Raw genomic sequence first — 24,117 nt, 5'->3', positions numbered from 1 at the left:
GATACAAGAACGAATGGTAACAAACAGAAGGGGAAGAAACATAATCACAACTGGAACTCAAACTCCATGCCAGTGCTCTCACAGCCCTAAGCAAAGCTATACATTACAATATGCTACAACCATTGTTCTCAAAAAGTTCTTGGCACTTTTCCTCTGATAATCTTACTTTCAGTTTTTTAAAAAATGGAGCAAATTACATTTCTGCACCTACATCATAAGGCAAAACTATAAAAGCAACTACAAGGACAAGTTACCCCACCACCCCCCACCCTCAAACCACCACCCCAGAGCTCCAAATATCTGGTGAATTAGTATCATCCTTCCTCTTCATCACTGTCTTTCATCGTAATGCCCTGAAGTCCTCCTGCATCCGTGACTGAGACCGTGGCTTCCTCCATGGTTAGACGGCTGTGGACAGTATCGTAGGTTTTACTGTTCAGCGTTCCTTCCATCACGCCTTGCAATCTGAAGTCCCGGTAGGTTTTCTGCAGTAGAAACAAAACATCCTGGGTTGGACTTGGAAAAGCCTCAAGCCATCTTCTACTATACACTGGCTATTTCGAGCATGCCAGCTGAGCAGCTTCATTCTTCCTACAGTTACGGATTTATCATCTAAAACTTGCTAAAGATTTTGTGGTTTTTAGACTCTGGGCCATGTGAGGTTTCTATAAGCTTCATTTTAAAAATTGTTTGAACTCTGTGAAAACGATAGACTCAAAGTGACTTCTCTAACTTGAAAATGTAGCAGTCAGTGACAGTGGTTCTGGATCCACATAAAACAATTCCAGTTATGATTAATCATTGACAATTTTCATAGGAAAGGAAAATAGCTTTCTATTAAATATATTTGTCAAGCTTAGATAGATGTGGTGCTAAACAGTTTTGTTTGAGTGCTCAAGCTCCTCAAGATCATGAATATGTAAACAATCTTTTTTTCTTTTTATTTTTCCCCCTTTCTGGCAATTGTTCATCATCTTTTCTTTCTTTCTTTCTTTCTTTCTTTCTTTCTTTCTTTCTTTGAGAAAAGAGATCTTTCTTGGAAGTCAACTTTTCCCTGCAAAGGCCAGTCCCTCATGGACTTTTCCTACACATTGATCTAGCAATGGTGGAAATGCTGTTATTTGATGGGGTCAGATCATAATATTTTGCAGATGTAATTTTGCAAAAACAAAACAAAACAACAGTGTAAACAAGATCACCTTGTTTTACCCTAAGAATACCAAGAAGAGAGTCCACAAGCCACACTTTGATGGCAATTTCTTTGAGATTGTATGTTGTACTACTCCTCTATAGCTGCATGCAGATCTATCAGTAATTTCTGTTTGTCTTATTTATTCAATGAGAAGCCAACAAATAATTTTTCCAACTGCATATTGCAATGTGTAGCTCTCTCGTTTCACAGAAAAAATAAATGTTTGACTCTTTCCCCAAACTATAATTTTATTTACCTTTATCTCTACATTGATTGACCAAACATGAAAAAAATAAATTAAATTTTGGATTATGATCTATATTCTATGAAGTAAAAATTTCTCAGGTGACTACTTCAGGCAAGATTAATTCACATTCTAAGTCATCTACATTTTGAGACATATCTATCTCTTTTTTTTTTTTCTTTTTTTTTTTTTTCTGTTTGACAAAGTTTTGTTTCCTTGGTAAACAGCCTTCCTATGAACCAGAAGACATGACTTTTTTTCTTTTTTCTTTTTTTTTTTTCAGTAAGAATTATAAATAAAATTGTTTTGTTTGTTGATTAGACGTTCAAGTAAGCATATGGAAAATCATGCTTATTTTTAAGTGGTAATATATTTGAAATAACCTTTCCCAAGTTCACCTAAAAAGTTTAAGGACAAGTTCATCTAACTAGTTCCTTATTTTTTGTACACTATGAGTTCTCAATGTGTATGGAAGAGACTAGAGGAAAAGAGAAAATGGAAAATAAGTAAGGGCTTTCAGGCCCATTCCTCTACAGGAGGAGACTGTGCACAACCCCTAGAAGAAGAAAAGAGAAAAGAACTGATCTTCTTTTACTCATGTTTCAAAGAACTGCAAAAGACACCTCTCAAAATGGGTAACATTCAGCGGGGAGAATTTTTCTCTGCCACCGTCTATGATGATTATTTAAACCCTGTATGAATCATTGCAACTGAGATTTATTTGACTTTCCTAGGTCATCTTCAGAGTCAATGGATGCAGCTTGTGTTTAGCTCACACACTCCTCTGAGTAAACTGCCTGGTCTTTTTCAAGTGTCACCATTGCATTCCCTTTTTATAACACTGTGCTTTCAATTTCCTTTTATGCTGTTAACAGGTCCTAAAGCAATTTCTTTCAGTTTTACATTGTATTCCTTCCATTCTCAGTCCAGCACTCCTGGGTTCAGTCAGTGCTCTTCTCTTGACATACTTTTGCAGGATAATAATGTTCACTTCCAAGCTTAATTTTTCATTTCTCTCTAACTTTCCTCTTGGTCCTTGACCCTTCTTTAGTCATGTTCCTCTGCATGTGTCTCAGACAGATGTCTGAGACAATACCTTTATGCCATTGTACTTTTATCTTCCACCTCTAATAGGAACGAGCAATTTTCTTCTGGTCATTCTTGGTAATGCCACCACCTCTACCTTGCCCAAACATGGAACAATCATCTATTCCTTACTCATTTTTTGACCCTTAAAAATGATCTCCTACTTTTTTTTTTTTTTTTGAATATTTTCAGGAGATGGAGGCAACATGGATTCACAGTTTTGCCAAAGGCAAACAGAAAATTGCCTCCATTGACTCCATGGTTTGGAGGAACACTGCCTCTTCTGAGTGAAAGCTTCTTATAATACTCTACTTGAACCATTTTTTCTCATTTCCCAGTGGAGCTATGATGAGCTAGACTTCCCAGTCCTGTCTTCCTCACCCACCAAAACAGAAGTGGTCAAGACTTTCTACCCTCCGGTACATTGACCAGAACATCTATGACTGAAATAACTTTGTTCCATCTCCTGTATCCACAGAAGCTATTATAGTATAACACACTTGGAATATACGTGCAAAGTGAGCCTGTGTACAGGCACAGAAAAGCTACCACTGTACCCAGTGTGTTCCCATTGCCACAGGGAGCATGCTTCTTTTGAACAAAGCTAATCTGTGTGCCAGGCTACAGAATCAAGGTCAGTTGCTTGTGCTGCTCATTCACCTCAACTTTACAATTCGCAGTCGGTTTGAAAAGACTCTTTTCCTTTAATCTCCCAGGTGACATTTAACTGGTATATTTGAGTCTGCCATTCTTACATCTCACTGGGCACACTTTTTAGATCCTACAACATTTATTTTTTCTTTATTTTTCTTTATTTTTTTTCCCTGTAGAAGAGGTTAACTACCTTTACTTAAGAGTTTTAAACCTTTCACAAGCCATTAATTTCAACAAAAAAACAGCATACTGCTTTTGCCAGTTTGGCATGTAATAAAATGAAGAGCCAAATCCTGCTTCCAGGGAAATCAGTCAAGGTCAAAACCAACAAAACAGCTTGGGTGATTCAGGGAGCCCTGGTGACCTTATGACTTTCATCTCTCCTCTCTCTCTCTCTTTTCCTCCTCTTCCTCTTCCTCTTCTTTCCTCTTCTTCCTCTTCTTTTATTTATTTATGTATTTATTTATTTATGTATTTATGTATTTATGTATTTATTTATTTATTTATTTATTTTAAACTAGTGAATTCAGGAAGTACAAGTTGCAATGGTAGTGCCTACATATTAAAATTCTTCCAACTTTACAGTCTTGCATGAACTTCACTAGAAAATATTTGGAGAAATGAAGGTTGTCATTGACAACAGGTGCTTCCTATTGCACATTTACACAGCTAACAAGAATGTTCTGAGTTAAATAAGACAGAATTAAAATGAAAAAATTCTGAAATGGCTTTCTCTTTCTTTCCTAGGAGTATTAAGTAATATCTACAAGGGAGTTAGGATGGAACTTTTTTTTTTTTTTTTTTTTTTTTTTTATGGTGAGGTAGCCTGTAATTGCATATTGAAAGGTATTTTGCACTTCATTTCATATTGGCAGTCTAAATGACAGGACTGGACTGGAAGGACTGGGATTTCCATTGATACTGATGCCAGAGTATGAATCATTATAAAATGTCATCTAATATCTTGAACATTGTTTCCCAATTGAACCTCGTAATTGTATGTGCATAATGAAAATAATAGTTAAATTTTTCAGAGAGTGGGAAAAATGAAGCAAGACTGCTTTTGTGATTATTAAAGTAAAACAAAACAAAAAAAACAGTAATATGACAAACTAATTTATTAGGAATACTGTACAGAATTACTGTAGTGCTAGCAGCAATCTATTGACATTTATTGGAACAATTAAAATTTTCAGTCAGGGCAGAATGGTTGAAAATTATTATTGCACATATTAACTTTAGAGGTTTTAATAAATTGTTATTCTTCTCAAATTTGCAACAACTGTGAAAAAAAAAGAAAAAAAAAACAGAAAAACTGCAAAAAAACATGACATTATTTCACATTTTTCACATTTTTTATATTTCACAGTTTTAGGTGATCTATATATGCATGTTAATACTTCAATACTTCATCACTTTGCTCTCTTCACTATGCAATATAAGTCAAATACATATTTTTTACCTTCACTATCTTGATGAGAGTCTTCAGTTGGTAGATGTGAAGCTGAAGGTCTAATCTATCAGCCAACCACATGCATATGACTTTCATGGAGTTGCTATACCATTGCTGAAAAGAAGGATAAAAAAAAAATCAACAAAACAACTCCAAACAACTCTGCAGTATCCATTTAACAGATTTGGTAATGAGAGGTAATGAAACACTTTGAAATGATCACAGATCAGCACTTGAAGTCAACAATGATATAATTTCCTGTTAAGAGAATTGCATGGGTCAGTAGGAAATCAAATAACTTGACCCAGACTGTTCTTTGCATGAATTAACAACTGTCATTTTATTTTTCAGTTATAACATTTTCAAACAAAATCATGCTATGCACTTAGCTATCTGTCAGTAAGAATGGATATTAAGTACACAGTTACGTGAGTTAAACACCAAGGAAAAAAACAAGCAGGATGATATCTTGAGAGATTTTTCACTACCTAGATTTTGCAATCCAAACTAGAAAACAGCATCAACAAACCTGTCTTTCTGTTTTTTCTTTCAAATCATTTCTTTACTAAGGAAATTTTTCAGAAATACACTGTAATTTTATGTAAGTGTGGTCAAAACATCCCTCCACCTCTCTCAAAATAATCATATTAAGCTTTTGGTTTATGTTAATTATTGGTTATAATTGCCGCCTACCTTATTTCCTTTTAATATCTTAGGCATGGGTATGTTTTTACTCAAAGCTTCACAAACGGATGTGGCAAGAATAAGCTCTCTGCTGTTGGTGTCTACACTACCGTTAAAAAAAAAAAAAAAAAAAAAGCTCAGATCCAAATAGCTACTATAATAGTTCTTTCCCATTAACTGGATTATAAGAGATTTTACTAAATATAGTTGCAGCCGCTTGCCTCCCCCTCCTGTAAAATACCAACCAGATGTCATTTAGTCAAACTGTAAAAAGGAAGGGATTTTTGTCATTTTAGCAGTGAGAGATTAAAAGAGTTTGTGTCGTAGCTCTGTTCCTTTCCCCACAGGGAAGAGGCTTACATTCTTTTCTCATGTAATTTCCTGTGTCTTTACAAAATACATCGACATGCAGAAAGGGAAAGTGTGAATATTTTAAAAAGCAGCATTTTATACATAATATACTTTGCAAAGTAATTCAGAAGAAGGATCTTACATGTGTCATTTCTACATTAATGAATAAAATAAGATATATATAGGAAATGATGAAAAAAATTACTAGTTGCTGGATGGAGCAAAGGACAAAAATAGAATTCTTTAATCAACATGTAAGCTCTCTGGAAAAAGCTTTAAATACATAGTATAAAATATATGTGAATACTTTTTCTTTACAGGAATCTATGTCTCATTTCACCATAACTATCAGTTTTAAGAAAAGGTTGAAATAAAAAAGAAGATTTTCATGTAATATTGACTTCCATTTATGTTTAATGTGTCAAAATATATGTTAATTTTAAACCACTGGAAAGTAATTACTTTTACATTTTATTAGAGTTTCTCCTATTATATTCCTATTTACTATTTTATAGCAGTGAACAAACACACCATACAAAATGCAGATGGCTACACATTTCATAAAAGTAATTTGATTTATTCAATAAAATATGGGACTGATTCGGTATCTATAAAATATTGTTTTTTATCACTGACTGCCATTCTCATACTAATTATATTATTTCATGGATTACATGCATGCTGCTTTTGTTTTCCTTCATATGTAGCTGCAAAATATTTTTAATGTGTCAGAGTAGTTACTAAGTGGCAGCTCTTAAATGACAGGTGTTGTATGTATACAGTTGTCTAGAAGATAAAATACACTTGAGCTTATTCACTCCGAGAACTCTATTGATCTAATAAGCAGGAAAATTCATATACCAAGCATTCTATCCAGAATATGTATTGTAATTCGCAGTAAGATGAGCCCAACTATTATACATGTATTTCCACTCAGACTCTACAGTTGTTAATCTTTAGCATAATCAAGGTAGAGAGCATGATATTAGTAGTACATTTTATTTCAACACTGATATTTTTGCATTTAAAAACAAAAATAAAAATACAGCAACATCTATAATGTATTTGTTTTGCATAAAACAACTGGCAGAAAGCAGAAGGGGCTCAAACTTGCTCACAAGAAGAAACTCCAGGCAGGATTGAAAATTCTGTCATCAGTTGCCCCCTGCACCAGCACTGAATGCTGCAGGATCACTGAGAATAGACCAAGGCCCTGTCTTCTGGCAAAACGTTTGTTTTAAAATCCAGATAGACAACTTAATTAAGATGGATGCAGTTCAAATTAAGATTCTCTATCTGTGATGCTTACCTGCACTGAAAAGAAAGCTAAGAAATCAGAGGAAATTACTTTTGCTTCTCAAATTTGTGAATTAAAATAACATAACACGTTTTCCTGACCAGTTTTAATGTTAAACTTTGATTTTTTTTTGTTGTTTGTTTGTTTGTTTTGTTTTTTAATTCAGTGATTGTGAAATGATACTATGGTACTTGCTCCTCTGACAACATGCATTGTTCAGAAAAAAAATGCAACTGTTATTAGAAAAAGATGTATTCTTATTTTGAAGAATCGTCATAGTATCTTTAATAAAAACCCCATCTAGTACATTTTTAGTGTCCTCCTAGAGGTACTAGAGGTACTAGAATTCCTGCTTACTATTGGCCTTACACCTCTGAGTCTTGTGCACTCGGAATAGACTGAAACTGTATAAGCATAGATCTGCTGTACTTCATGCCATGAAAGGTAAATATTTCCCTGTTACTTCTTCTGGCACCTGCTAAAATGCACAGTGCTGGAAATGCCTCAGAGGTGGAATCCAAGGCCACATGTTTTGGCAATTGTGAGCATGTTAGAGATGCTGGGATGCATCCACTGTGACTTATGGAAAGCTACTAAAAACTCACAAGCTTTGATTTGATAATGGCCCTTGTTACACACTTTTTAAGTAATAACAATTAAAAAAAAAATCTTCTAACAGATTTTAAGAAAAAAATCACTTTTCCACTACTAGTAATAGCACTGGAAGGACAGGTCGACTCTTGTAGATGCCAATGATGCAGTATTAGTGCTATATTCTTTGGTGTCATCTATGCAAGAATAAAGCAGTAAGTGTTTATTATATATTTTTCTGCACATCACATAACAGCAGCCAACCACTTCAACAAAAATATGTTTGCCTCCCTGTTCCCCCCCTTTTCTTATTCATAGCTCATCCAGCTCCTGTAAGGGCATGCATTACTCACTTCATTTTCCTGAGATACCTCTTTTAAAGTAAAAAATAAGAGAAAAGGAAAGGCTAGGGTTGACTCTGTGAGACCCCTGTATTTATTCACACTTATTGTGCATGACTGTAGACTGGTAAATCATATTAGCAGCCCGTCTCCCCATCAAGCTGCTACTTGCTTTCCAGCCCTGGGAAGGTTCAACAAATCAACAGGAGCACGGAAAACAGAACATCAGTCTAATCTAGTGTTTAAGGTGAAGTTTTCAAACCCAATCTAAGAAGATCTTTAGAGCAAGCAACAAGCTGAAGGGCTCAGAAGGTGGTATTGACAATGAAAGAGTGTTGAAATATTGAGAAGCGCAGCACTTGTGCATTTTTAATAACAAGAGGGTCAACAAGGACACAGCTCCCTCAGTGCCAGTAGTTGCCACACCAGGGCTATAAACGCTCTCAGTTCATCAGATTTCTTAAACAGTTCATCAGCTTTCTTAAACACCCTAAACCCCCTCAGCGGACCTTTAGTCTTAAATTAACAAACCAAAGCAATGAAAGAGGGTGCAGCTTGAATGGCCAGCATTGATCCCCAACGGGGCTCGGCGCGGCTACAGGCACTGAAAACCTCTCCCCATTGTGGGGAGGGATTGACAAACCTCCTTGCCTAAATAGTCCAGCTGAGGCGGGCTGGAGGCACGCAGCTGTAAAGGGCTCCCCTCGCCCCGCTCCCCGCGCTCACAATGCGCCGGGCAGGAGCTCTTTGTCGGGCCCAGACTCTGCAATTTTCTAACAAGGATTAAAGTTGTTTCTCGGCAGGGCCGGTGAAAGGCGATTTAGCAACATACCGTGCTTTCTTCAGGCGAGTTAAAGAGAAGTAGTTAAGGAATGTCTTTATTCTGTTGACTGGTGGAAACACAAAACAAATATATTAAATATTCACCATCTTTCTGGGTGCCTGGGCTATCACGTTTGCAGAACAGTTCAATTAAATATAACACTTCTCGGCTGAAAGCAAGCACTTCACATTTATTTTTTTGAAGTTTTATAAAAAGGTGCAGCTGTTTGCCACCTGGAAGGAGGCTCAATACATGCTAACACACAATGCCTCAGTCCTCCCAGACCTGGTATTCCTAGCATCTGATACACAGGACCCCATAGAGTTTCTGTATCTTGGCTGCTCTTGACAAATGGGCACTGTTGAAATGCTTTTTCTGCTGAATATGGCAGGGGTAACAGCTTTTCTAGGAACCACATTTCATCTTCCTTCCGAAGCCTTTATCTCACTCTTGATTAGGAACTGAGTTGCTCAGATGACTGTGGGATGTTTTTACTTCCTTCGGCTCTACTTTTCCTACTAGGAACAATAACAAAGTATTCTTCTCACTGAAGAGATTGCACATCAAAGGCAGTATAAGCCACAATGCATAAGAAATATCTTAAGCATGATAAATACTAAGTGCTAAAGCTGCTGTAGCCAGTGCTATAACATTTTTTCAATTTTTTTGATAGCGTTAGTAGCATGTCAAGCCACTTTAAAAACATTCAACATTTGTTAAACAATTTAAGAATAAATTACTCCCTGAAAACACATGTAGCAAAAGTTAGAAACAAATTCCCAATGTAAGCTGCAAAAGTTATTTCCCTCTTGGTAAAATATGAACAATCACATTGATGTCTTTTGTTAAATGCTGATGCTAATAAGGGAAACCAGTGTTATTTATAGTGCCTTTGAAAACACTCTGAGGTTTAGAAGTTACAGTACTTTTAAAATTAGGTATAGACGTCACCCACACAAATTAGGAGTTTCACCTGAGCAGTGAAGAGCTCACAAGCTCTCCTGCAGGTTGGAAAGGCTTGGTAACTCTTAAACAAACAAACAAACAAAAAATTGGGGAAGGAATTCTCAAGCATGACATGTCAAAAGGCCACCATGACACATCAGAAGGTGGTCTGAAAAATGACTGCATCTTTTAAATATACACAGGATTACTGAAATAAGAAATCAAGTCAACAGTAATTAACATTAAAAAAATAATATATATATATATATAAAAAATATATATGTATTTTTTTTCCCCCAGAAATTAAAAATATTTAGTTGTAAGCTAAGAACAACAATGAAGTAATTTTGCATCAGATGCTTATGCTTTTCCATCAGGTTTAGGTAGCCTGATAATTAAGAATGCCTGAGAAACCACTGAAGGTTGAGGAACTACACGCAGACATAGACAAAAATATTCAATTATGTGCATCTAAAAATTTTGTTTGTACCCTCCACTTGCCCCACCAATTCTGATTCCTGACACTGGTGATTTCTGAACTGATTAAAATAACAATTTTTTTCTGCTGGAGGGAGACTATAACTTGATGACTTGTTGCTGTAGTACCCTCTCAGTGCTCCCTGCTGTATCTTTACTGCCCTGAGAGGAGCAAATTATCTCCCAAGTGACTTACCTTTGCTAGAGTGCACTGGCTATAAATGTGGCCCAGCCTGTGAGGCACTTCCAGTTGCATTTCCAGTGCAGATAACTGTTTCAGTGACCAGGAAAATGAAGGAAAAGAAGGAAAACCTCAGAGAAGAGAAAAGTCTCAAACTAGAGTTTTCCCACCCTGCTACCAGTTCCACATGGCTTCATAGGAACAGTCACTGCCCTTCTGCAACAGGTGATCCAGCCCTGTAAGAATGTGGCTTCTCATCACATGTATGCTCATAGTGTCTAGGTTTGATGCTGTGCATCTGAGTTCATGGTATCATCCTTGAAAGAATATTCTACCCAAAGTTCAGAATTCTGCCTCTGCAGGAAGCCCATGAAAAAGTGTTGTTTTCTCTTTCCAATGTCTTAACATTATTACTGAATCAACAGAGAATTTCATATTACTGAGATATGATTCTATACTAGCGAAAGTAAGATTGAGTTGGCAGAAATGGTCTTTTAACTGGCCTCTGGCTGTAGAAATAGAAACTACAACACCTCTAGATACAGTACAATTTTCAAGTATACTTGTAGCCTGGATCTTTTTGCAGCTACTGTAATGCACCTGGCTCTTCTGGGGGGGGAGTGGAGGGAGGGGCAGAGTGAGCGAGAGATAGTAATCTTTCTGTTTAGAACATCACATAAGTTTATACTATATCTCTGAAAAATGAATATATATATATATATATATATATATATATATATATATATATATATCAATCTTCTGTTTCAAAGGCTGCTATGACAGAAAACTGATGTGGCCTAAATTTCATGGCATGATGAATATGGGAAGGAATAGCTGACATTACAACACACAGACAGAATTGTATCTCCAACCTATGGACACCACTCAAACTCAACTTCCTCACCTACACTTCCTGTACATTTACTATATCAGGACACAATAAAATAGTTTTTTTATTATTTACAGAATATAAAATATAATCAATACAATACTAAAACTGAAACGGTGCTTTATCATACTCTTTTATCCAGTAACAGTGTATATATATATATATCTACCCTTTAATTTGCAGACATCAGACCTGGAAGGTTTCAGGGCTTACCTTTGCATATTCTTAAATGCTCGCAAAGTTCAAGAGTCAACATGTCACTACTTTTACTTTTTGCATTTTTTTCCCCTAGGAATTTTCATTTAAAAAAAAATAAAAGAAATAAAAATTAGGCTAAGCACAAGTGGAAAATTCCCAGTTAGCCTTGTTGGAATCACAGGGTTAGCAGGCACTACAAACAAAACCTTCTCACTACACCAAAAATCAGATGTTTCAAGCCCTTGATCTGGAAAATGCAAACAATTAAATAAATATTAAGTGTAATACAAATAAACTCTATTTACCTACAGTCCTCCCTTTTACTTCAATTCCTTCCCATGTTTTCATTCAAGGACCTGTCTAAAAGTCCCCCTACTGCTGTATCACTCGTTCCTGCTGAAATACTCTCAAGCTCACTGTTCCTTCATGCGCTCCTACTTTGTATCAAGACGCTGACACAAAGCTCTTCCACCTCACCACAGTTTTATGATTCTAATGCTCTGCACCATTAATCAAGCCATTTTCCTGGAAATGTCTCAATTTTTCATCCTGCTTCCATGTTTTGCTTTCTCCTACAGGCCTGAAATGCTAAGCCACGTTTTGAATTTTGGCTTGGGTATGTGCAAAAATGTTCACAGCCTAAATTTCAGCTACATGCAACAAGAAAGAAGTGAAAACAAACAAACAAAAACGCATACTGTGGTCTGCTTCAATACTTCTACTTCCTGTGATAAAGGGATCAGGACCAAGATTTGTTTAGTTTAGTGGTTTCTAATATGAACTCTCTCTATGTACAAGCCCTTCCCTTCCCTTCCCTTCCCTTCCCTTCCCTTCCCTTCCCTTCCCTTCCCTTCCCTTCCCTTCCCTTCCCTTCCCTTCCCTTCCCTTCCCTTCCCTTCCCTTCCCTTCCCTTCCCTTCCCTTCCCTTCCCTTCCCTTCCCTTCCCTTCCCTTCCCTTCCCTTCCCTTCCCTTCCCTTCCCTTCCCTTCCCTTCCCTTCCCATGTGTGATTGTAGCAGACATTAATTTGCCTTTTGTACACATGCTTGGCCAAGGAAGAAAGGTTTTCTTCCAGTGGGACTCTTCCTTTGGTTTTCTTCTGCCTTTTTTTTGTGTCATTACCCAAATGAACCTCTCAGGGACCTCAAAAACATTTTGTTTTTCTTATGAATGACTAATTGATGAACCAAACACTTTAGGGCTTGAGTCAGTCTCTTCCCTGCCTATTTGAATGAAGGAGTCTCACTGTCACACCCAAAGTAATCAGGAGAAAAGGGAAAAGAGCTCAGTAGAAAGAGGAACTCAAACCCTGACAGACAGACTCTGTTCAGTGGGACTCACCACAAAAAACAAGTGAACAGCTGCTGGATCAGATATTTTGGTGACACACAGAAACATATTAGGCAGGCTGGTTTTCAGAAAGCAGTAATAAGAAGAAAAGAGAGAATGGGGCACATTTAAAAACATATTAAGCATCTTTGAAACTTATAGAAAAAAAAAAGGTATTTTTCTGAAACAGCAAAGAACTTCTTAGGTACGAAAAACTCATCTTTCAGGAAGAAAGTCATTTTTTCACATTTTAAAACAGGCTTATAATTAGAATCTGACTAGTTGCTATGGAACTGCTGCCAATTCACAAATAAACATACATATTTAGTAGAAAATACACAGTCCTCATCTCTGCCTACATTGCATACTAGATTGCTACAAAACAATACAGCAATTTACAATGTTTATTCTACTTTATTATTATTATTTTTTTTTATTTTTATTTATTTATTTTTTTTTAATGGCTTCTTCACATATGGTAGATGCACAGTGGAAGTTTGCAAAATTAGACATGCAGAACTCTTCCTTCCCTACCTGGACATATGTAATGTCACTGTTCTGATCTTAAACACTAGGTACTAACATAATATACTCATGACTGTGACAGACTAACAGCACAAACAGTTCCCCTACTCCACTCTGGATACACAGTCTATCTGTGAACAGTACTTCCATAGGTTATTCTGGTGCTAAAACTCTCTGGAGCAAACACTGTCAGTCTCGCTGTACTGTGTTGTGTTGCAATTTGGGTGTATCTGCAAACATCCTCTGAGGCACAGAATGGGGAACATCACTTGAGTGACCTTGAAATGAAAGCCAGCTTGGATCCTCAAAATAAACAAATGAACATAATGTGAAACGACCAAGTTTTTCATCGTTGTAACACCAGCTTCTTGCTATATGGAATCTAGTTTTACAAACCCTATGAATGCTCATAGCTGCAGAAATTTTACGCAGTTTTCCTAAATGCATGTGTAGCATTAGTAATATTGAAGGTCCAATTTTCCTCTATCTGTAAGGCACGTAACAGAGACACACACACCTGCTTTTATACCCAGCCATCCTGTATTCCCTGGGGAGTCCCTTGAGGGAGGCCTCTGTACCAGGTACCAAAAGCCAGGTGGACAAAAGCTGGGCCAAACTGTGATGCAGCTTTTAGGTACCCCCTCACATCAGCAGCTATTGTCCTGGACTCTTCTGTTTAGACTCCCTGCTATACGTGGAATGAGGTAAAACATATTTTAATTAAAGCATTTAAAATATTAGGGGTTCCTCTGTGTGAATATTTACACGCACCTTATTCCTTTCCACCTCAGCAATCTTGACTCATCATCCGTTTACTCTGCATGGTATTGTAGCGGGACACGACAGGGCTGGATGCAGCTGAGAGGCTGATAGGGAGTTGCACAGTGGTGTAGCCACTCCTTTCCTATGTCATATCGATCGGGCACCACACCAAGCAGCGCTAATGCGGAGCAGAGGTCCAGCCTCCTACCTCCCTCTGTCTTCTCTCCTTCCCTCGTCTCTTTGGAGAAAGCATCCTTCAATTGAACAGGTGCTCCTTTCTATCTCTGACCCTATTGCACGTGTGCACTCTTTCAACTATGCACATTTTACAGCTGGGTTGATATATATATATGTGTGTACATATATATATATATACATATTTGAGCTCATTTTTCTATTTATTATTTGTAATGTTTTGCACATTGTGACTGATTTTGGTACAGTCAAAGGACAAAGGACAGCCAGTGCTGTGTAAATCAAGGAAACATAAGATAAAACACTTGAAAATATTTATAGAAAATCATCTATATCAAAACTTTTTTGCACACTTAGTGCTAAAGATTCAGTTCTCCTTGATCAAGCAGGTTAAGAAGTTCCTTCCGCTGGTGACTCACTAACTTTGTTGCTGGTTTCAGAGCACTCTGCAGAAGCCTCACCTGGTATTATTTTGACTTACAACATAGCAACCTCTTTCTGTTACTTCAAACCCTTTATAATAAAACCACATTATTCTTATACTTTCTGACTCTATTTTTCTTGTGCTGTGGTCAACAATGTGGTTGTGCGTCTATTTGATTTTGCTTTTTAAAATAAGCTTGACCCAAATGAAATACAAGTAAAAATATCAAACCCACAAGTAGGGTTTCAGAAACCACAAGGTTCTCCTGCTGTTTAGATGTGTGTGAATTACAGTACATCAAGAAATCAATATTCCCTAGATGGTGCTTGTGCCTGGCACTTCATGGTGAACAAACATTAGATAAGACAATATAAATGGTACAATCCTTATTGATTTCTCTTGACTGCGTAGAATGTGAAAGCTACAGCCACAGTTAACACTTACTGACAGACTCATCTAAAGTTTCAGTGCTATTTTATATTTTTATAGTTGGCCATGCTCAATTGATTCCATTAAGTTGCTAGACACATTTCAAGCCATAGAGATAAGAAAAAAAATGCAGCGCCTGGAATGAGACGCTGCTACTTTGTGCCTAGCAGGATAAAAAGGTTAAAGGACTAAATTGTGCCTGGATGTTGGAAGGAGTTCTCTTTTATTTGATAGAGTTTGTTATTGTTTTTAGTGAATGGATACTGTGAGTGATGGATAGATGCATTTAAATACATTAAATAAATGACTGAGCGGTATAGACCAGAAATGTCTATGGGGAAACTGTACTGGAAGTTCCCAGTGTTAAAGCCCCTCCCCAAACAAACAAGCGAAAAACCTGGTAGTTCCACCTTCCTTTATGATACAATTCCCTCAGGATGAAAAAAAAAAAAAAAAGAATTGGCTGTAAAATCTTGAGTTTGGGATATTTTTTTTCCTATTTGTCTTCCTGCTTTGACTCAGGATCCACATTTTAAACTGCCTTTTTATAGCAATTCATACATTGTTCTTTTTCCAAAAAAAGTGATCTTACATATTTCTGGAAAATCAGTGGGTACAACTGCAAAAGACACTCTGAATATCAGAATATGAGATTTAGTGCCCTAAAAATAGTTCTTTATTTCCTTTTTATACCCAAAGAGCAATAGCTCTTTTAGCAAGATATCAGAATATCTATTTCATAGAATCTTACTCCCCTGCTGGGAAGATTTAAATAATATGATTAAATTAGTGTGAAAAGGGTAGCAGACATCTATTCCATGAATACCAAATTAAGAGTGGGCTATGGGATAAATAATGTCCTAGAAAAAAAAAAAGAAAAAAAACAACAACAACAAAAAAACATTTTTATATCTTTTTGGGCTGTTTGATACATAATAAGATCGAAATTCAGAAATTAAAAATGTAATCAAAACTGAAGAATTGGTTAAATGTATCATATCAAAAACATATCAAAACCAGCCATTGCATTACGGTTTCCTCTAGAGAAAACACTCACAGCTACGCTGTAAAACAGCTTACAAAGTGCTGAATATTCTGATCCTGAAGCAGCAAACTCTGAAGCACATGCTTTGCTTTAAGTGTGTTGTGGTCCTATTGATTTCAACAGTACTGAGCTTTGCTGGATTGATAGCAGCATAATCAGCACCCTCCAAGAGCGGGCACTCCTTTTCTCAGCATATTCAAGAAAAAAAAAATCAAAGAAAACTTCTATATGATATGAAATCAGAAGGGAGTTACATTTTTTCAGCTTTCAAATGAACTGTTTTTCTTTTACAGAGATTCCTATCAGAAAAAAAAAAAAGACTGAATCTACTTGAAATCATGAGAAATAATTTAGTGAACTTTGAACAGACTTTGATTAGCAAATTTGTAAGATGTTGCTTGCATCTTGCAGAAGAGTTTCATATATTTGAGCATGTTAATATAATTCATTTTTTCAGTTCACATTTGGTGATGCTGCCTACAGTTTACTCTAAAATTCTTTTACCAAAAACAACACGACAAACTGTTTTAAAATGACAAGAATGTCTCTAGATCTAGAGAAAGCTGCAGAGTGGTTCTCATATCAAGATCTTTCTATTTTTCCTATAAAATATTAGACATAATTAAAGGTGAGTTAAGACTTTGGTGAAAATCTAAAGAGCATCAGAAAATCTGAGCACTGCTCAGCTTTTCAATTGCTTTTCTACTTCTCAGTTCTTTTAAATGGTTTTCTATGGCAGGAACATTTTTCTTAATTAGTCACAGCTAATTAGTGTTCTGGCATAGACAAGTAATCAGAAATGTCAGAGCTGCAAGGCTACATCTCCCTAATCCTTTGATAATAATTTAGCCTCCTGGGAGGGCCTCAAGCTGCGGTAAGTAGTGGCTGACAATAAGGCAAAATTAGGTGGGCAGCAGACCATTAGGATAGAAAAATAAAAAGCACTACCAAATCCTGCTGAGCACCATCAGGCAACTAACTACACTGCCAGATGAGGTGCCTGTTTAAGCCTGTGTTGTTAATTAGCTGATTCTACCAGACCTGCCACATATGTCCAGGTGCATCATGCAAAGATGTGTATTTCTGGGTTTGCGCCAAAGGACAATTTTGCACTGTGATCAAATTTCAAGAATCCGAGAAAGAAGCCCACATATTTCTTGAAGATTATTCTGACTTATCAAAGAAATAAGAAGATCAACAAGCTACAATCCATTTTTGTTGAGTCTCTTAAGTAATTAGGCACGGTCCTCTCATGTTTCTCAGTTTAATACAAACACAGCTTTTGATTCAAATGTGGCCTTTAACCAGTTCTACCTAGTCTTAACTTGCTGAAGATGCCTTGGCATATAACCTAGATCAAAACGTAGATATTTTGTCAAATCACACACTTGCAAATAATTATGTAACAATATATGGTAAAATTACTTATTAAAATTAATGTGACAGGAACCAATGTGAGAATGGGAAAAATTACAACTGAAGTTTTTCTAATAAAACATTGTTGAGTACTGAATACTGCAGTAATGTTGCTTTCAAGGTAGACCTGAGCAGCACAAAGAGTTGATACTATAGAAAGCCCACATGTAAAACATACGTTCCTCTTAGCTGTGCAACACCAGCCTGAGATTAACTCACTTGCCAGGAAGAAGCATTTGCACATTTTTAACATTTTATTTTTCCTAAAATGTCAGAAAAAATGAAATAAATGATTCAATTGAATGCAGCATTTGCTAAAAATTTACTAGAAGATATTATGGCAAAGAGAAATGAATCAGTGCCTGGCAAGATCATGGAGCAGATCCTTCCAGACACTATGCTAAGGTACACCTAAACAGAGAGGTGGCTGGTGACAGCCAACGTGTCTTCACTAAGGGCAAATCATGCCTGACACATCTGGTGGCCTTTTACAATGGGGTACAGCATTGGTAGATAGGGGAAGAGCAACTGACATCATCTACCTGGACTTGTGCAAAGCATTTGACACTGTCCCACATGACATCCTTGTTTCTAAATTGGAGAGACATGGATTTGATGGATGGACCACTTGGTGCACAAGGAATTGGCTGGGTGGTCGGACTCAAAGAGCTGCAGTCAACGTGTCAATCTCCACGTGGAGACCAGTGACAAGTGGCATTCAGGGTCAGTACTGGGACTGGCGCTGTTTAACACCTTTGTCCGTGACATGGACAGTGGGATTGACTGCACACTGGAGGGAAGGGATGCCATCCAGAGGGACCTGGACAGGCTTGAGAGGTGGGTCTGTGCAAATATCATTGAATTTAATAAGGCCAAGTGCAAGGTCCTGCATCTGGGCCAGGGCAATCATAAGCACAAACATAGACTGGGTAGAGAATGTATTGAAAGCAGCCCCAAGGAGAAGAACCTGGGGGTGTTGGCTGGTGAGCCAGCAAAGCGTGCTTGCAGCCCAGAAAGCCATCTGTATCCTGGGCTGCACCAAAAGAAGCATGGCCAGCAGGTTGAGGGAGGTGGTTGTTCCAATACTAGCATCCTAGCATCTGAATCACGTTCCTGGCAAAAAGCATTTTTTTTTTTTTTTTACAGAAAGAAAGTATCACATCTGATCTGGACTTTTAAAATACAAAAGCCAAAAGGAGCTATGGAAATCTGAAGTGCTTAAGCATTTATACTATTCATAACAATGTCATAGCCCTGAGGACAGTCACATACATGAGCAGTCCCTGTGAAGCCAACAGGACTGGTCAGTCACACCACACCAGTTTAACACCTGTAAGATATGAGGTAGCAGGGACAAAGTTAACTTTTGCTAACAAGTGCCATCATTTACAAGCTAAGTAGATGACCTGCTTGCCAATGCTGGCCTTTTTGGGGTGAGCACTGACTACTTTGTGTATTTATGGTAGGCTTGTGCAGTTTTCCCAGAAATTAAAGCCTAAAAAAAGTGGAAAATTCTTGTATCAGTGATTAAATGTTGATGGGTTAAAATGGTTCCCATAAATCATTTCTTAATGTAGCAAGCAATTATTGCATAAAAGCTCATTACATATATAGTCTTAAAATTAGAATCGTACATCTGTTTACACGGTAAATTTTTCATGATAGACCCAACACAAACATAACCTATAAGATAATACTCTTAATGGCAAATAAACAAAGACTATCTTAAAGGGAAAATGTTTGAAAAGACAATAATATCCATTCTTCAGGTGCAATTAACAAGTACAAGAAATTGAGAATCTATCCAAGTGGCACTTACAAATTTTACATTACTACAGAAACTACTACATCAATGATTAACACAGTGTTTTATGCAAAATTACTTTTTTTTTTTTAAATTTATTTATTCTAAAGAAAACAGTTTTAATTTGTAAGTCTGATGTCATTTTAAATGCTCAGGAATAGGAAGACATTAGTCTCATTTTAAAAATTCAGGTAGCAACATGAATCTAAATCTAGGCAGTGATGATAACCTGACATTTTTATGGACATAGTACTGCTTTTATTGCAGTTAACAGTAAAACTCCATTGATTTTGATAGTGTTGAACCACGCTCCATGGGAAATTTAATGCTGGATTTTTTTACATGGATTTTACATGGATTTTTTACATCCGATAATTTTGTGACCAGATACACAGCACAAATGTTCTTACATCATCCATCGGGCACATTACCTTTATAAATAAGAGGTATATAAGTAGTATTTTAGACTTATCCTAGGTTTTTCATTTTTCCATTCACCCGATACTACTAATACAGTCTTTTCTGAAAAGATTTTTAAACCAGTGTTTGAAAAGTGTAACTTTGTTTCTAAAAATTTATTAAATATTATTTTAAAAAATCACTTCTTGCTTTAAATTATTAGACTTTAAAAGAAAAATATATCACCTATAATAGGTGATGCTTTGGACCATAATTACAAATCTAAATCATTAGATTAATAACAAACACAGAGTGCCTGTCTTTAAAGTTTGGTTGCCATACACTGAAACTGTCTGAGTCACTGCAGCATTAATGGTAGAAAATATTTGCTTTATTTGAGTTTATTAGAGACATAAACTAGTCCCACTGTAACTTCATTGTTTTAGATTGCTCCAGTGGCATACAGGATTGGAAGGAATCATATGGATCACTGAATTAACCCTTCAGGAATCACAAACATGGAACAGACATTTAAGCCAGAGGTGCTGCAGATCATCCATGTGTACAACACATTACAAAACTTTGCTAGTGCTCTTTAAAATCTGCAGTGCTAAAAACAATCAACATCTCCCTTCCCCCTCTCCCACCCACCAACTATAAACTGCTACAGATGAGAGGAGAGCATAATTTTCTGTGATGGGAATGAATTTGGTAGGTAAAATTCCCTGCTGATCCTAGGAAGAGGACCATGTCTCACAACAGGAAAACAAAAAGCCATAACAGCCTTTGACAAGTTGACCAAGCAAGGAATTCTTTGTGACTAGAAAGCTGGTGATGAAGTTGGAGAACAAGAGGATAGCACGCTGACCACTGGTGCACCAGGAGCACCAAGCCACATTGTCCTGAATGCTGTCTACACCCATTCCTGAGGAGGTGAAGAATGAAATGTACCCAGAAGCAAGTAATTCAGAAGAAATAGAAGAAAAAAGTAACTGCATGGGTTCTGCTGCATGATCAACAAAGGCACTGAAGAATAGGATTTAAATGGCTGAAAATGGTTCAGAGAGAAACTGCAGCCTAGTCTTCTTTCACAATTCCCTGGAGATTTGAGCATCTCTCTCATATTTAAAAAAAAATTATATCACAAGTTTAAATTCTATTCCAAATTTTCATATTTTGTATAGGCTGGCAATATTTTTCCAGGCTTCTTAAGCACCACCACAAAACAGTGCCTATTTTTTGCCATTACTTCATAAGGTAGACATCCCATGTTCTTGGTCACTGTAATAGCTGTTAGCATAAAGCAGCCTTAAATCAATCCAATGAAATCCATGAATGAATAATTGGTAGGCATACATTTTTTGATTAAAATGGCATCTAAGGTCTGATCTCATCTATATTAATAGCTATCACTTCTAGTATTCAGAACAGTCTTTTTTGTGTGTTTTATTTGTTTTCTTTTTTTGTTTTATTGCTTTGGTTATTCTGGAAAACAAATGTTTTTCAGATTTTTCAGTGGTTGAAGCACAGACATGCATTTTTCCTGCATTGCTTGGCTGATGATTTCTTATCTGATAGAGATACTGTATATTTTAAGGGGAAAACAATAGTCATGTACAACTGCAGCCAGTCAAATGGCTTGAAGTATATTTACACAGAAACTTCAATATATATTATGCTTTCTATTGAAATATGACTTGATAGAAATGAATTTATAAACAGCATCTAGGTTTCGTTTTATCACTAATTAAGGGAAAAAAAAAAAACACAACACATTAAATCTTCCATAATCATGTGCAAATTCTTGCTCAATTAAACTATTATAAATCTGAATTAATTTCGGGAAAGGTGAGTTTACACAGCGTTTAAAACACCTTTGTTTTAAATTTTCATTTGCTATGAACTTACATATTTGTTAGTGCATTTGTCTGATTCTCTCCTTTGATTATGTCCTAGTGTGATCTTATGGAGAAATGTGATACTGCCATATCTAAAGAAAACTAAAGGTACAGATAGATATTTGATACACATCATGCTTCAAAAACCATGTACATCTTTTCTCCCTCCTTGCAGCAACAACCACTGGCCATGATAGCATATGACGCATACTACTGAATAGAGGAGGACAGAAATGGCTTTGTGTCTCTAAGACAAGTAGTATGTCATGGCTTGCAACTGACACATAATTTTTTCCTTGTGTTGAAAAGCTTCATTGCTGGAGTAAAACTTGGGAGAGGTCCTCAGCCCATGTTAACTCCAATAGTACTGAGTCTCTTGGGTTAGTGGTGGTTAGCCTAACCCAAAATCATGCCATAATTTTGATAGATAGGAACTATACTGATGACTTACTGATATAGATGATCACTTGCTAGTTCTCAGGCCTCTGCCTTGGCCCTGTTTGGTTTACTGCTGTGGACGTAGCCTAAGGCTTGGTCCAATTCCATTACATCAACAAAGTCAATGTGGTCTCTCCAGTGAGAGTTAGACTTGGCCTTAGGCACATAATTTTATTAACATTCAGAAAATTACAACATAAGCAAAAATAACCCCAAAGAAAAACAAAAAATAGAAACTTGAAAATGAAACATATGCTTGCAGATTCAGTGCAAAAGCAAACTGAAGCAGAAGTTGCTAATATGGTTTTAGTACTTTGTGAAGGTGCCAGCTGGATGGATGATAATTTTTCTACCCCTGCAGGGCATCAAAGCTTTTATAAAATCATTCTTTTCACACATATTAGCACTTAGCTTATTAAAACAGATGATACTTTTTTTTTTTTTTTTTTTTTTTTTTTTTTTTTTTTTGTAAAGCTGCCTGGGAGTGTCTGGAAATATAAAATCTGAGAGATAAATCTCATTTTGACCACCCAGTCTAACAAACAACAAACACTGACATGACATACCATGGCTGAGAGTCTATGTTATGGGACCTTCTGTGACTGCCACAACTGTAGTGTCACAGTAAAGGCTGTGAATTGCTGTTATGAAAACATTTGCTGTAACTTGCATAATTAAATGAAACTGCCAGCAAAGCTTTCTAAAATACTTAGGAGATGACACACAAATAAATACATTTTGAAGTGTGTATTATATTCCAGAATTTGTTTTGCAATGGATTGCATTACACAGTGTCAGAGATGATGCATTTCCATGTTTGAATTCCTGCATAATTATAAGTGACTGACATCATTGTCATGTAAATTGATTCAAGTTTATAATAAAATAACTTTGAATTGTATTTTACATGTGTAGTTCTTTGAATTTATACAAAAATTTGATACAACGTCACCCAAAGTTTCTGCTTCAGGCAAGTCAGAAAAGGACATACTTCCTGACCACCATAAATTAGTGGACAGAACTTGATTAAGCAGAAATATGCCCAGGACTGATGCTAGTGGCCTTATAGGAGAACCTCATAAGAGGAAAATTGTGGTAGAGTAAGTAGGTGATTGTTTCTAATGAAAAAAGGGCAAATCAAGGTAGAGGAATGGCTGGGGGGAGGCTGCAGAAGTTAGCAGAGAAGCTGAGGAAAAGTAGTACAAAGACACAGAGCTGGCTGGCATTGTGTGGGCCTTGAGGATGAGGAAGAGAATTATGAAGAAGCAGGATCAAAATTTTGAATAGGAATTAAACTATTCAATGAATGGCAAACTTTAAGACCTTAACAATTTCAACTAAAAATACCATAAGAAAAAATTCCGAAAGTCGTTCCATGGTAGTACCACTCAAACCCATAGGTACACCTGGCACAGCTGGCCTCTTTCTGTATACAACCAAGCAGAGATATGTAGAAGTTCCTTATTTATGGAAATTAACTCTGCAATGGAGTCCACAAACTACATCAATCCAATTCTCTCCATTAACAAATTCAAAATTGAAACATAAAATTGTACTACTCACACTGGAAAAATGAGTATTTCAAATAACAAACTTCTAACTTTTTTATTTATGCCTTCTAGCACTTACAATTTTTCCATGCAGAAAATAAAGAAAGGCCACGCTTGATAGCTGAAGACAACATATAAAATTCAAAAGAAAAAACAATCAACAAGGAAGAACATCTGAATGGCTTGCTGAATATCATCAAAATGCACTTATACACAGTGTAGTAGTGATACCAGCAAGCCTTGCAAGGGGAGTTACTTACATCAAATAACTTCTCTATATACATTTCCTCATTGACCTTTTCTCGAAGTATATCCTGGTTTTGTCGAACAAACATAATATAGGTATCTGCTAGATCCATCCCGGGTTTCTGTGGAGACAAAGCAAGGACATAGAGTACTGGGGAATGGAAACAAACACCATGCAACAACTGAGACATATAAGAAGTTATACATGGTTATATACATGATATACAAAACTGAGATGATATTACAAGGCTC

The 24,117-nt window shown here is 36.5% G+C and overlaps 1 protein-coding gene across 2 annotated transcripts in view; it reads right to left on the bottom strand.

Moving 5' to 3' along the window:
• Window positions 1–296: 296 nt before the first annotated feature.
• The window catches only part of CADPS2 (calcium dependent secretion activator 2), a 315,329-nt gene continuing 291,508 nt past the window's right edge, over window positions 297–24,117 (bottom strand). For both annotated transcript variants that reach the window (XM_032193226.1, XM_032193218.1), the window contains 3 exons: window positions 23,880–23,987; window positions 4,639–4,743; window positions 297–485 (listed from right to left, as the gene is read on the bottom strand). In XM_032193226.1, coding sequence (XP_032049117.1) covers window positions 315–485; window positions 4,639–4,743; window positions 23,880–23,987 — 384 coding nt within the window. In that variant the 3' untranslated portion in view covers window positions 297–314. The remainder of the gene's footprint in view (window positions 486–4,638; window positions 4,744–23,879; window positions 23,988–24,117) is intronic.

The sequence above is a fragment of the Aythya fuligula genome, chromosome 1 (genome assembly GCF_009819795.1).
Source record: "Aythya fuligula isolate bAytFul2 chromosome 1, bAytFul2.pri, whole genome shotgun sequence".
NCBI lineage: Eukaryota > Metazoa > Chordata > Aves > Anseriformes > Anatidae > Aythya > Aythya fuligula.
The sequence above is the reverse complement of the archived record's forward strand: the minus strand, read 5'-3'. Positions and strand labels throughout refer to the sequence as shown.